This window comes from Phoenix dactylifera, unplaced genomic scaffold (assembly GCF_009389715.1).
Source record: "Phoenix dactylifera cultivar Barhee BC4 unplaced genomic scaffold, palm_55x_up_171113_PBpolish2nd_filt_p 000138F, whole genome shotgun sequence".
In the NCBI taxonomy this organism is placed as follows: Eukaryota; Viridiplantae; Streptophyta; class Magnoliopsida; order Arecales; family Arecaceae; genus Phoenix; species Phoenix dactylifera.
The window spans coordinates 1220304-1236091 of record NW_024067694.1 but is presented as its reverse complement, the minus strand read 5'-3'; the positions used below and the strand labels follow the sequence as shown (position 1 = coordinate 1236091).

General features: G+C 41.2%; 1 protein-coding gene across 1 annotated transcript; it reads left to right on the top strand.

The window, feature by feature from the left end:
• The first annotated feature begins 10389 nt into the window (after positions 1-10389).
• LOC103695954 (zinc finger protein ZAT4-like) lies at positions 10390-13010 on the top strand. Its single transcript, XM_017840333.3, has one exon. The coding sequence runs from the start codon at positions 10807-10809 to the stop codon at positions 12298-12300; it is 1494 nt and encodes a 497-aa protein (XP_017695822.2). The 5' UTR covers positions 10390-10806; the 3' UTR covers positions 12301-13010.
• Positions 13011-15788: the final 2778 nt, after the last annotated feature.

The window sequence follows — 15788 nt, the reverse complement described above, 5'->3', positions numbered from 1 at the left end:
AGAGCTTTGAGAGCTAAGAACAAGCTTGGATTCATCAATGAAGCTATTCCCAAGCCCGCAAATGCTGAGGATCCATTGCTTGAAGCTTGGGAACGATGTAATGATATGGTTGTCTCTTGAATTCAAAATTCTATCAGCAGCACACTTAAACGAGTGTAGTTTTTGTTGACAATGCTTTGGAGACGTGGATGGAGCTTCTGGAGCATTTTTCTCAACAAAATGGACCAAGAATATTTCAATTGAAGAAGGCTTTAGCTGGACTACAGCAGGAACATGATTCGGTGAGCATCTATTATAGTAAGCTTAAAAGTCTGTGGGATGAGCTCTCAATGTATGATCCAATGCCTGAATGTAGTTGTGGGAAGTTGAAAATACTGTTCAATCGGCATCAAAGAGAGTGTGTTATTCAATTTCTGATGGGTTTGAATGATTCCTTTGCTAATAGACCAAATCATGCTATTAGACCCTTTACCCCCTATGAACAAGGTGTTCTTCTTGGTTCAACAATAGGAGAGACAACATCAAATGGTTTCAAATGTACTTTCCCCTGATTCTATGGCCCTAGTTGCCAGAAATTTTTTTGTCAATACCAAACCTGCTCAAAAATTTGTAACTACTCAAAAAAGGGACAGACCATTTTGCACTCATTGTAATGTTCAAGGGCACTTATTGGAGAATTGTTTTAAGATTGGAAACGCTAAAGCTCCCATTTGCACATTTGGTCATGTGGTTGAGAAATACTATAAGCTTCATGGGTACCCTCCAGGCCACAAACTTTTTAACAAAGGAAAGAGCCCTGTTGCTTTTGCAAATCAGTCTAGCATCTCTATTCCTACTGTCCAAGATGAAGAAGATGATGCTAAGGTGGCTTTGACTAAGGGACAATATCAGTAGCTATTGGCCTTACTCTAGCACAAAGACTCCTCCACTACTCTTTACTCTGCCAATCGGATCCAATCCATTGTTACCCCTGCACCACATGCTCTAAGTGTTCCTAAGATGTCTGGTATTTCCATTTGCCTTTCCTTGGAAAATAGACATGGGTGCCATGGATTATATGATTTGTGACACTGAATTTTTTACCACCATGATAGCTAAGATTTCTTATTCAGTTAAATTGCCAAATGACATTGAGGTACCCGTGAAACATATTGGTGTAGTTAAGGTGACATACACTATTATCCTAAAAGATGTTTTGTGTGTTCCATCCTTCTCTTTCAACTTGTTTTCAGCTAAAAAAATTACAGAATCTCTTATTTGTTGTCTTGTTTTCTTCTCTAATTATTGTTTTCTTCAGGACCTTTTATCTTGGACAACGATTGGGATGGGTGAAGTGAGAAATGACCTATATCACCTGCTGGGGATTGAAGTTGCTTCTTCAACTTTAGTAACTACTCTTTCAAAGTTTTTACATAAAAATATATTTGTTTCTGCATCTATTATAAATAGCAAATCTATTTCTGACCTTTGGCATTATCGCCTTGGTCATATTTCTACTTCTCGATTATAGCTTATAAATGATCCGATTGTAAAAAATAAAATGCCTTCCATTAATGAATTTTCTTACTGTATTTGTCCTATGGCAAAGCAGCATCGACTTTCTTTTCCTATTAGTCAACACAGATCTTTCATTTTATTTGAAATTGTGCATTGTGACCTTTGAGGACCTTGTTCTGTGGCTGCTTATGATGGTTCTAGATATTTTCTAACCATTGTTGATGATTTCTCTAGAAGCACTTGGGTCTATTTACTCAATACCAAATCTAAAACTAGGCAATGCTTATAATCCTTTTATAATCTGGTTGAGACCCAATTTGGAGTGAAAATCAAAATCTTAAGAAGTGACAATGGAGTAGAATTTCAAATGCATGAGTTTTTTACCAATAAAGGTATCATACATCAAAGAAGCTGTGTTGAAACACCACAACAAAATGGCATTGTAGAGAGAAAACACCAGCACTTGCTTAATGTGGCCAGGGCCTTGAGATTTCAAGCAAGAATTCCACTTCAATATTGGAATGATTGCATTTTTACTGCTGCTTACATTATCAACTGAACATCCACTCCCTTGTTGGCCAACAAAATCCTTTTTGAACTTCTTTTCAATACCAAACCTACCTATGGGCACATGAAAGTTTTTGGTTGTCTTTGTTTTGTTTCTACCTTATCCCATGGTTGGAAGAAGTTTGATTCTAGAGACAGAAAATGTATCTTTTTAGGCTATCCTTTTGGTGTTAAAGGATATAAAATTCTTGATCTTCACAACAATACTACCTTTCTCTCTAGGGATGTAATTTTTCATGAAACTATTTTTCCTTTTCATACTATTTCCTCCATTTCCAATTCTGAACAAAATACATCTCAACCTATGTTTCCTATGTTCAATTCTGCTTCTCCTGATATTCCACCTGTTGTTATTCTTCCACAAAATGACATTGACAACTCCAGTCCCCCCACTGATAGTGTCACCCCTTTCTCCTCCGATACTCACTCTCTTTCCATTTCTTTTGATTCTCCATCTGCTGTCCAAATTGAACCTCTTGATCAACCTACCCCTGCTCTTCCTTGCAAATCCACTAGAATTCGAAAAGCACCTCAATATCTGCAGGATTACCACTGTCAGCAGGCCAATCTCACTTCACTAGCCCCATCTTTGGACAAGATGCAACCTTCTTCTTCAAGTACACCCTTTTCTTTAGCTAATTTATTGTCATATCAATATTTTTCTCCTGCTTTTCAAGCCTTTTCTTCTTCCATTTCCACTCACCCTGAACCTCAAACCTATAAGCAAGCCATTCAAGACCCTAACTGGTGTAAGGCTATGGAAGCTGAAATTTTTGCCCTTGAACTTAATCACACTTGGAAAATTATTGATTTACCTCCTGGAAAAGAAGCCATTGACTGCAAATGTGTACAAGGTTAAATACAATTTAGATGGGATTGTGGAGAGAAATAAGGCTAAATTAGTGGCAAAAGGCTACACTCAACAAGAAGAGATTGACTATCATGAGACATTTTCTCCGGTTTCCAAGCTTGTTATAGTTCGACGCCTTCTTTCTATTGTAACTGTGAAAGGATGGCATTTGCAACAGTTTGATGTCAATAATGCTTTGTTACATGGATATTTAGAGGAGGAGATTTACATGAAAAAGCCACCTGGTTACACAAAAGGAAAACCTCATCAAGTTTGCAAACTCCTCAAAAGTCTCTATGGTCTCAAACAGGCTTCTCGGCAATGGTACTCTAAATTTTCTAATTCCCTTCTTGAATTTGGTTATACACAATCCAAGGCTGACTATAGTCTATTTATCAAGAAGGATGGCACTAATTTTATAGCTTTGTTGGTATATGTCGATGACATTATTGTGGCCAACAACTGTTTGGATTCCATTTCTGTTTTAAAGCAGTTTTTAGATGACAAATTTAAGATTAAGGATCTTGGCTCCCTTAGTTTTTTCCTTGGCATAAAGGTTGCTCGCTCATCTAAAGGGATTCACATCTGTCAGAGGAAGTATGCACTCGATATTCTAGCAGGTTCTGGTACATTGGGTTCTAAACCTCTCAAAATTCCAATGGATCAAAACTTAAAACTTAGCAAAGACACAAGCCAGCTTCTCTCTGACCTACTGTTTATTGGAGGCTCATTAGCAAGTTATTGTATTTGACTATAACTAGGCCAGACATTAGTTATACTATTCAAACACTAAGCCAGTTTATGGATAAGCCTACCACAACACATTTGGCTGTTGGACACAAGATCCTCAAGTACCTTAAAACAGCCCCTGGCCAAGGCATTTTGTTTTCTTCTTCATCTACACTGACATTGCGAGCTTATTGTGATTCGGATTGGGCCTCATGTCTTGATTCTAGGCGGTCTGTGATTGGTTACTGTGTATTCTTGGGGAGTTCTCTGATTTCTTGGAAGTCCAAGAAACAATCCATTGTTTCTCGCTCTTCTGCAGAGGCAGAATACAGAGCTATGGCTGCTACTTGCTTAGAATTAACATGGTTGCGTTATATTTGCATGATCTTCAAGTTCCTCTTCCATAAGTAGCCACCTTTTTCTGTGATAATCAGGCTACACTTCACATTGCAGCCAATCCTGTGTTCCACGAGCGCACCAAATATATTGAATTGGATTGTCATTTGATCCGAGATAAGATTCAAGAAGGCAGCATTCAAACCTCTCATGTTAGCAAACAGTAGCAGTTAGCTGACATTTTTACCAAAGCTTTGCCATTTTTTCTCCTTAGCTCTCGAGAATAGTCAATCTCTATTCTCCATCTTGCGCAGGGGGGGGGGGGGGGTTATTGAAGCATACAGTAGAAGATCAGCCTCAAGCTGGAGTCAAAATGAAGCAGAAGTGCGGGAAAGGCTGAATGAAGATGAAGAAGATTTTTTGTAGTTAGCCACGTTGCTTTTTTTATTTTTTACTGAGCTGTAATTCTTTGTGCCTCGTTGTACATATTAGTTGGAGCCTGAGCTGTTTTTAGGTTGTTAGTTTGTTACGATTCTTTGCAACTGTATATAAAGTTTGCCTCTATAAATAAATTCATTCAATGAGAATTCTGTGAATTCCTCCATGGTTTGTGCTCTGTGTTTTTCCTTTCTCTTTTCCCATACATTTTCTTACAGGATTGTTGTGGTTGAAATTTGGCCTGAGGGTGATCACACCGAAAGAAGCCAAGGAGACACTGATCGAGATGGAGAAAAAAGGCCACTTCCTGCGCTCCGAGGTACTTGCACAAAGCCTTGGCCGGAGATTCCGGTGAAGGCCCTCCGATAGCTAAGTTAGCCGGGCTTTTGGAAAGGTTTCTGAGTGGCTTCGATGGCCTCTCGTAGCTTAAAATAGCTTATAATGGCTTGTAAAAACTTATCGAAGGTCTTTTCCTACCCTTTTTTATAGGGTGAGGGTCTCGGTCGATTCGTAATCAGTGGGCCATCAATTGGAGGCGTCGTACAGCATGGAGATCAATCCTGCGGACGAAGAATTCGAGAGATATCTTTCCGGATCTGTTTTGAGGGTCTGCCACGTCATTCCAAATGGAAGTAGTCAAAGGAGTTCTTAAATGTGTTGTGTGCACACTCACTCCGAGGCATTACTTGGTGGTATGCGAGGGTCCAGTCATCAATGCCCTACCCCTCCTCGAGGCAGCTGTCATAATGACCGGCCTTTAACACCATGATCCAAATGGATCTGCTGAGGGAGCCTCTAGGTCTGCCACGTGGCACGATCTGACCGCTCGACGGCCTGGGCATGGGATCTTCGACGGGATCAAGATTGACAAGGCCGAGGTCGGCTCGGCCTTCAGCGGGTCCGAGGTCATCCTGGTTCTGGCTAAGGTCGGCTCGGCCTTCGGCGGGCTGAGGTCGGCCTGGCCTCCCTCTTGAGGTCGGCTCGGCTTTTGGCGGGCTGAGGTCGGCCTGGCCTCCCTCTTGAGGTCGGCTCGGCTTTTGGCGAGCTGAGGTCTGCCTGGCCTCTGCTCGAGGTCAGCCTGGCTCTTGGCGGGACCGATGTCTGCTCGGCTCTTGGCGAGGCATCGTTACCTGCGGTCGAGGAAGCCTCTTTGGCTTACTCGGCTCTAAGATTCGCTCAGCCGGAATTGGGTGACTCCATGCCGGAGTTGGACGATCCATGTTGTCTCCCATCAAGGATAATTACCAATTCTACTACCTATACATAGCTAAATTCTTTCCCATAATTGAAAGGGCATCAATTGTTTCATTTTCGAAGTCCTGCTTATTCTTTCCCATGCACATGGAAAAAGTCCTCACATGTAGAACGCAATTTTTTTGCTATAATAATCACCATCCCTTCATTCGGGTCAATTTAGGCTTCATGAATGAGCATATCTCACTCAAGGTTCTTGTAATGGTCTATTGGAGTGGAGTGATCATAGATTCAAGGAATTTGGACAGAGGAGCTCAGTAAGTAACCATGAGCTCCTAGAGCAGATGTTTTGCATTGTTGAGCTCGCATGACTGGAACTAGCATGACTACTGATTGCTTACCAGCACCATCTCATCCACCATCAAACAAGGAAAAAGGATGGTCCCCATGCAGCATAAAGACTCAAGTTCCATTGACTCTTTGTGTATTTCCCAAGCAATGCTTGGGAGATCTTCCTCACCAACACATGCTCCATTATCATCCATACAAGGGGAACACATGCACCTTTATGATTGGAACATATAATATGAAGGGATAGTTTGGACTTTGTGGTTGCCTATACGGCTATTCCCATCCATCCACCTCTACCTTCTGTACCTACCCATGGAGTAGCATATGAAGAGCTACACTCAGCTTACTTTCATATAACTAGTTAATCTCTGGTGAATTAGCCACACTGAGCACTTGGCTCAACCTTCAAAACAGTAAGAAAACAGGTAAATTCTAGTTACTGTTCACTTTTAGATCCATCTCTAGGAGAGCTGTAGTGTGCCTTGGGTTGAATTTGCCGAGTCTCTTGTATCTACAAAGTTAATCAACTAGGACCAATCTGTAGCCATTAAGCCATTGGTAATTACAATGATCTATAATGTCATCTGGGTCTCTCATCAGAGGCAACCTGAAACTCTATACACTCACCTTCGGAAAAGAAGGAGAGATTGTTTCATATGTTCGCTTCCTTGTACTGCATTCACTGTGTTCTATAATTTTAAGGTTCACTAGAACTCTGCCGTACCTCGAAACAGGAGCACCAGCTTTCCTTGCTTAGATTTGTATGGTTAACACAAGATAGTCGAATGAGCTCATTCAGCAGTTATAATCCTTTAGTTAGTTTGGCATAATGATTTGAATACAGAATACCTATTTGCCGCAACAAGTCTGGTCCTGGTGCTTTTCTTGCATTTGAAGCAAAGAAAGATCTTCCAGAGCCAGTGAGCTAGTGAGCTTCCATAGTTTGGAGTTTGGATCCAAGTGTGGGAGGACAGTGGTAATATGAGTTGGCCAGAACTAGTTATTGAGGGCATCAAAGGGTAGGAGAATATTGTCATAAGGATGGCATGGGTCATGCATTAGTGTTGGATGTCCTGTGTCCTGGAATTGGTTTCAATTTTTTTTCAAAGAATATGGTATGTTTTAGTTGGGTTGTTCTGATTTTTGGCAGGATGTGTGAGAATTGTGACTTGGCTGCCTTGGTTAAGGTTAGGCATCTGAAAAATGCCAAGAGGCTGTAACAAGGGATAAGGAATCAAAAATGTGTGAGAAATGTGTCTTGCCCTCTGTAATCAGAATTGCCAACCTCTATTGATTAGGCATCAAGCTCTCTTAGGCATTACTTTAAGAGGGACTTTGCTCTAAAGTGAAGTTTCTTTGAAACATTACTCATAGGACTAAAGTATGTGCCTAAAAGGGCTCATTATGAAGGCATTATGTGTGTGCATGCCACATATTCATAGGAGAGTTTGCCTATGCAGCTGATAAAAAGATTTTGTTTCTTAAAAGAGTTTTAGCCTTTTGGGTTCATAGTGAAGTCTTGATTTTTTTTTTTTGTATTTTCTCCACACCCTTTTTAGAGCTAAATTATTTCCTAAAATTAGATGTTAACAATTTCTTTAAGTATTCAAAAATTCTAAAAATTGAACCGAAAATTTTTATTTCAAGCATACTTCTCAAAATTCAATGATTCCATTCACCAACTACCTTCTTCAACAACCAGGCATATTCCTCTTAATAATATTTTTTTTCTTTTCTTTCAAGAAGAAACCTCTTAATAAATGTTAACTTTAAATTTTAAAAATTGAACCGAAGAAAAGCTAGTAACCCAATTATGGAAACTAAAACCACTAAGTTTAAAGCATCAACACTTTTAAAGTGTTTAAAACTATACTATAAATTGTCTTAGCCTCTCTTCTGCTTGCACCATGAATCCATGGTTATAAATGTTCTATCAACTTTTCATGGGAAGAAAAAAATGAAGTATATTATTTGCTACTTTGGAATTCCATTGCTGATTTGTGGGTACATCCTTGTGTAGAATGTGCTTGTCATGTTTCATAAGCCAATAAGAGCTACAAAATACGAAATGAATCGCAGGGCTAATGCACATGAACATGCCGATGGAAGGTTGCATAAATAATTGGAAACAATTAAAATTGATTAGCATCGATCGATTAGATGCTTGATGCAGGGTACATCTTGTGCAATGAGGCTGGCCTGCCGGCGTGACCGCCTGTTTTTGGACATGTTGGCTATCCACCAAGAAGGCGAGAAGATCATGCAGACATAGCTAGAATATCCAAACAGCTCGAGCAATTTAAATAATTTAGGAGGAAGATTCCTGTTTCCAGTCTACTCTTTGCTGAGGAAAAGATCAGTAGCTAGAGTACTTCTTTTCCCAAGCTAATGGTTTTAAGTAGCCAAGTTTTAGATCCTGTTCCTTTGGTGACAGAGCCATTTACCTTGCTCTGCATTCTCTGATGGCCACTCAACTGGACTTTCTACTATCAAATACATGTCAAAGCTTTGGGTTTACACATGATAGCCCAACATTAGTAGGTGAAGCCCATAGCACTGAATCCATCAAAGTGGGACATGAATGAAGTAAAATAAGCAAGGACAGCACATAATGCCACCCCCACTTTATGATTATCCACCTCTATGGCATGCAATAATATGTTGCCCTTAGGATAGTGTTAACCAGTGCCTAGAAGGATGCTCTCCTTTATTGATAGCTACACTCCTCTGGTTCCTCCTCTGTGGTCTGCCACTGTATACAATGCTTAAGAGTTAAATAGACATAATCAAGTGTGCATTTATTTATATATAAAGAAAGGGGAGGGCATCTATGATTTGAAAAGGAGGATATAGAACCAGTTTTATGGTGTTAGTGCATGCTTACAAGTTATTCCAAGCTTCTGTCTAAAACGATAGCAAATCTACATCCTCTTACATTGGTCTCAGGCTCATTGACAGATCTCCCTTTGTATTACTTTGTCCCTCTAAAACATCCTGTGCCCTTCTTCCATCACCTCCCCAAAAAAATTGTGAACTTTGCTTTTGAAATTACCAAAATAAGAAAGTCTATTTTATGTTTATGTCCATGTTACAAACATGGATCCTTTTGGTCCCAATATGGTGGTGGCACGGACCCATAAAGCCCATTTCAAGGCCATCAAGTTCATCCAATTTTTGGGTTAAATTATGTTGAGGTTACAAATATAGCATGAAATAACTGCTAAGCAGCCCGCAGCATGGAATGTTGTTATTTTGTTCTCATATTTCTTCCTATAAGAGCAATAATTCATCAACTTAGAAATGCCTTTAATTTCTATTTATCACTTGGAAATGTATCTCTATTTCACCAACAAAACAAAAATAAAAAAAATATTTCTCTAGACATTACCACGTCAATTGAGTGGGCTAAGTGTGTATCGCCCAGCTATACATATTTCAAAGCACTCCAAATTGCATCATTCATCCACTGGTACAGACCTCAAAGCAACCAGAAGATACACCTCCAACTCCAAGTGAGTTGCATGCATCTCATTCTAATCATGATAGCAACTCGCCTTATTTATTTGGCAATTTTTGAACTTAGATTTTTATCCATTTAACTAATTCTTTTCGCATACATTACCTTATATCAAATCTTGCCTTACGTTTTTCCGTCATATGAGCTCATAATTCAGATGGTCATGGGGGTATCAAATTATTTCTTACCAAAATTTTGTGAAGCAGTTGATGTCAAATTGAGCTAGTCATAGAAAATTAAAATATACTCCTACTTTGTCATCCAAAAAAATCTTTTATAACAAGCCTAGCTAGCATGACCTTGCTTCCCAATCAACGGCCAACAAGTCTACAATCGGGTGGACCTTTTGGGCTCCATCTATCAGTCGGCTTAGATCGGTGCTAGTTGACTTTTCTTCAATTTGGACGGCCAGGATCACCAAGGAAATTTCCAAGCAAGACCCCACATTGACCTTTTCCCCTTTTTTTTTCCTCCACCCTGCTTCCCATTTTATCGAGAGATACAGGGCACTCTGGGATAGCTCCAAAGGCATAACGGTGGAAGATTCTCTCCATCCTTAATCAGCAGGAGACCCACCAACACCAAACACGAAAACAATCAAAAAACTTATCGACACATGCACTAAAGCAGAAAATTACTAACCCAGCTGTTTTCTGTTATTGACCAACCAGGGGATCCGGGCTCACGGGGCCCTTCCTGTGGGCCAGGGGAGGAAGACAAGGGAAGGAATAGTTAGGGGCAGTTAGTTTTGCTGAGATGGCCCCACCGCCCTAGAGATGTTCACCCTGAAACACGTGGCATAACAGCAGCCGTCTGATCAATGGCCTCCGGATCCTCAGCTTGAGTACACGTGCTGCCTATCTTTGCTGTGCTCCCCCCCCCCCCCCCCCCTCTCTCTCTCTCTCTCTCTCTCTCTCTCTCTCTCTCTTTCCTCTTTTAGCTTTGCTTCCATGCATGGATTTCTCCTCCCATCCATGGCCCCAGATGAACCCCTAATAAAACAGAGAGATAGATACAAAACAACTACTTCCCTCTCTCTTCTCCCTCTCATCTTCTTCAGTTAAAGGAGAAGCTGACCGATTCCAGAGACCAGATATTCCGGAGTTGGATAGAGAGAGAACGGAGCTTGGTTGGATTCCAAAGTCTCTCACCAGATCCCATTCTTTCCCGCAGAAGCCAATCTAATCCCAGTTGGGCTATTCTAAGATGAAACCAGAAGCCAAGAAGTCTCAAGATCTGAGGCCTTATTTGACCTTCTTGTAGACCTTTCTTGTGGGCTCTTTTATTGGCTTCTTTTGGTGCTCTCTTTGGGTCCCCTGTTTTTCAGATGGAAGGAGATCGAGTGCGGAGGCATCGGTGCAAGGTGTGCTGGAAGAGATTCCCGTCCGGCCGGTCGCTGGGCGGCCACATGAGGTCCCACGTCCACACGGCGGTTGTCGGGAGCTCCGAGACCGACGCCGAGGAGAGGCCAACGCCGGGCATTAGAGGAGCTGGCTATGGGCTGAGGGAGAACCCCAAGAAGACATGGCGGCTGTCGGATTATGCTGGAGATGACGACGAGAAGCAGTGCCGGGAGTGCGGCAAGGTGTTCTCTTCCTGGAGAGCTCTGTTTGGGCACATGAAGTGCCACTCTGAGAGGATTTGCCGAGCTTCGGAGGAGCAAGAAGAGCAGCAGGAGGGTTCTTGGAGCAATGGCGGGCAGTCGGAGAGCGAGGCTGCGGCGGCGGCGGCGGTGCCGAGGAGGCGGCGAGGATCGAGATGGATGGCAGGGGCAATTGCTGCGAGTTCTTCGTCGGCATCGGAGTACGAGAAGGAGGAGGAGGATGGAGCTATCAGCCTCATGATGCTGTCGAGGGATGTCTGGTGCACGGTGGGCGGCAGCAGTGGTGGAGTCCCGTCGGCAGCCGAGTCTTCTGATAAGATTCCAGTGGTCTTCGAGGGGAAGGGAATTGGCGAAGGGGATGGGAATTTTGTTTCAAGAAATGGATATTGGAGGAATGGGTTCAAGAGGGCGGAATCAGATGCTTCTGATGATCGCCTTGTTAGGGACGGTGAATTCAAGAAGCCAAAAGGCTGTAATTCTGCTGCTGACGAGTTTGAGAACTCCTTTGATGAGGTCGCGGGGAAGGAGAGCTCGAAGAAGAAGGATCTGAATTCTGCCGTTGTTACTGAATCGGGGCTGAAGCCTGGGCTTGATGGAAGCGAATTCGAAGCCGAGAAGCAAAGGTTTGAGGTTTCTGATGCTAAATTTGGTAGAGATTTTGTGGAGAGGTTTAGATTTGATGCTTCAGATGGTAGTTTTGATAAGGCCCCCGAGAGGAGGAGCCGTTTTGAGTGCACGTCCTGCAACAAGATCTTCCACTCCTACCAAGCTCTCGGTGGGCATCGGGCGAGCCACAAGAGGATGAAGAGCTGCTGCGGCAGTGAGAACAGCTTGGAGACTGATGCTTCTGTTGAGCACGCAGCCGTCGGGGAAATGGTCGACCGAGGTGCGGGCATTGAAGCTGCCAATGGATTATCCAAGAAGGCCAAGAGCCATCAGTGTCTGCTCTGCGGCAAGGTTTTCGCTTCAGGCCAGGCTTTGGGAGGTCACAAGAGATCTCACTTGGTTGCGAACTCTGACGACCGAGGTGCTGCTGCTTCTCATCAGCCCATCGTGATTCAGCAGCAGCCTCTCGAGATGCCTGACTTGCTCGATCTGAACCTTCCGGCTTCCATCGATGGAGAATCTAACAATACTAATGTGAATGCTGAGTTGAAGTCATGGTGGGCTGCAAGCAACCTCAACCATGAGCCACTGGTGGGTGTGATCTCCAATTGATGGAGAGGTGAAGCGTTGTACAGATTTCTTCAGACGGTTGATGAATTCCTGTTGCATTCATTCTTTCGGAGTCACTGTTCAGGTAACGGCTCCATTTGCTGCTTACAGTTCTGTTTTCTAAGTATATTCAGAATTTTGCAGTTCCTTTTCTTCCTCTCTTCGTTGGATCTTAGAATAAATCTGTTGTGCTGACCTGATCACAATACATGAGCTGATTGAAGTGTTGATGGAGCTCGGTGCTTGGCAGCGCACGAGATTACTGAATTGCTTAGCTCGATACTTCATCGGTAAAACTTGGAAGATTCTTTTGCTTTTTGAAATGAAAATACTCATTTGGTTTTGTTCAGAAGTTCATTAGGAAGGTTGGTCATTTTTCTTTCATCTCTCTCAGCATTATATCACTGTCACTGAGAATGGCAACCTGGAAGCTGGATAGTGTTGTCTATAGTTGTTATGATTGCAATGTGGACAAAAAAAAAGTTCAAGAATTTTCGATGCTCCTGCAGTTATTTCAGTAGCTTGTTGTATAAACTGCCTGTTTGTCATCAATATAACATGTTTGGTGTGTTTTCTCATCATATTCATCACAAACAAATTGTACAGGGGGTTTCAAACTTAGGATCCCTTTGTGGCCAATTGCTTTGCATGTTCTATAATGAAGCCATGTAAATGATCTGATCATCTGAAATTGGCCTGATACTCTGGTTTAACTCTTTTGGAGAAAGATTGTAATCTGAGTAATATTTGTTTCTCAGCGGTAGTTCTGCAAGTAATGATTATCAGTCTTGATAACATCTCACACTCAGTTGAAGAGAAAGAGAAAATGTTCTCAAGAATTGAGAGAATTGAGCCGAAAGCAGCAAACATGTTGACTGCTTTAATCGATTTTTACGATTACCGATCCTTAAGATTGGAAACAAATTGTTTAGTCAATAGTTTTCCTAAAGTTGCTGTGCTTGAAATATTATAATATCTTATTGGCTATCTTTGATCTTGCTTTTACCCTTGGAAATCAAGATATGAGATGCAGTGGAGGAACATAGCCTTTGCTGGAACCAGGAATTAAGGGTTGTAGGGGAACCAAAGCAAATGTAACAGTGCTGCCAACCAACTACTTTGCCAGCAACCAAAGTGGGTTTTGGGAAGCTTCAAGTTTGGGTGGTAATGATTGAGTTGTGAAATCCTAAGTTAAGGGCCTCTCTCTCTCTCTCTCTCGAGCAATTTAGTAATGTTATGATGGCATGTGATCCCAAGTTGGTCGTTCGCTTGTCCACCAAAACACATGACAACCCATCTCATCCCTTGCCTATGTTGGTGTCTTTTTCTTTCCATGCTTTCACCAAGTAGAATAGTGCTTGGCTCATAGCTTTATTGTATGAGGGTTAATGCTCCTCATGCACTTTCTTCCCTCTGTGTCCAGCCCATCCCCCTTGTGAGTCCATGTCTTTTTCCCCTTACTTTTCTTGGACTGGTTGGCATCGGGAAACATTACCCTTAATGAGAAGACTTCCTATTCAATGTATTCATTCCCTCCACCCCACTCATAGATAGACATGATAGGATAAATATACTCATAGAATTCACCCCTTTTAAGGATATGCAAACTATACCATCATATAAGGATATGCAAGCTTTGGTGAAATTAGGATGAATGTAGCTTGATCAGATGCATATCATGGCAAGTATGATTGTGATATGGTTGTATTTCATAGTATATGATTTTAGATGTGGTTTAAGGTCTCCTTTCTTTTTCGAATTCGAGGGAAGATATGATTTATGGTCTTTAATTATCTAATGATAGCATGTTAATGCATATCATGGCAAATATGATTGCTACCCTGATTCTACTCCATGTGGTATTTTATCGAGGTTAGTGAAATATTAGGCTGAGGACTTCAAAAAAATACAGAAAAAGGTAAATATTAGGATGAGTTCAGGTCTCGTGTAGGTCTTGAGGTCAGGCAGCAGGACATTGACCCAAGCACCATACCTGTTGTTGGGATTGCAATGTTGAGTGCTTGTTGGGCCCAAACTGAACTGACTTGATTGGTCCCGAGGTCCACAAGATTGGTCTTCTCCAACCATAGACAACCAGAATATTGTGGGCCTGGTGAAGTAGATAACTTAGCCAACTGTCTCCCCAGGCTTGCATTTAGATCTAGCTACCATAGTATCACAAGAATATGATGCAGCAGGGAACGGTGTACATTAAGGACATATTTCAGTTGGAGGAAGTTGGACTCTTGAATAAAAATTAGCTGTTTGGTTGTGAGGAGGAAGTTCCATTCTGATTCCCGAGGGTGGGGGGAATGGGAATCGCGCTCAAAATTCAATTCCGACTCTCTTTTAGTATTCAAATCAAATTTTGTTTTCAATTTCAATTTCCATCACGAATCAAACATATCAGAAAATATAGCCATTCCGATTCTCATTTGAATCGATTCCAATTATGATTCTAATCACGAACCAAACATACCCTAAAAGAAGGCCTCATCATTGTCGCAGCCACCTAGCTAGAGTATACCAACCTGATAGGGCACCTCATTTTGAAGCCTTCAAAATGCTTACTTATAATAAATATAAAATTAGACATCCTTTACTATTTTATATTTTCTGTATGATTGACTCGTGCCGCATGACCCGTATGTTTAAATCCTTGACAGGCCTGGTTAGGTACGATTATTCAAATATGTTACCTCTAAAATCAAGTTGGGAGATGCCAACCATTGATATCCCCAATTTGCTGGTTGGGGCAGTCATCTCTTCCTAATGTGAATTTGGTTCCCCACCCCATGTAGCAGTTTTTCTTTCACTCCCTCTATCCATTCCCAATGACAAATACCTTCACAAAATCAACATTGGTAGAACTACGTCTAAGTCCCGAGGATATCTAAATCCTCTACAAACAAAGCTTTTCTTTTAAGTTAATGAATGGCAAAGGATAATGGTCTACTTGGTAATTAACTCGTGAGCAGTATAGGATTCCCACTTCTAAGGAAAAGGTCTAGCTTCTCTGAAAAATGAACACATGGCACGCCTATGCTACTAGCATATAACATGCACGGTAGGGGTACGTTTTTTTTCTCTTTTTTTCAATTTTTTTGAAATATAATATATATATATAATAAATTATAATAAATAGAAGATTTCAATAACTAAATTTCTATTTGCATATTACACAATGAAGTTTAGTAACTGCATTGGCATCATTAATATTGGCATTCACATAGCAAATGAAGAATTCTGTACAAACCAAATCTTGTGCAGAAACTCCCGTCATTAATATCGGCTTCATTAACATCCATAATTCATATATTACAAATCCTCTCCCTTTAAACTATTTTTAAATAGAAAACTTCCATGATTGATCCGGCGTCATTAATATCCATCCTGCGTAATGCATATAATTAATGTGGCTTTTCTCTCTCTCTTTTAATTATTTTTAAACATGATATAATAATATAATAAATTAAATAAATAATTATAAT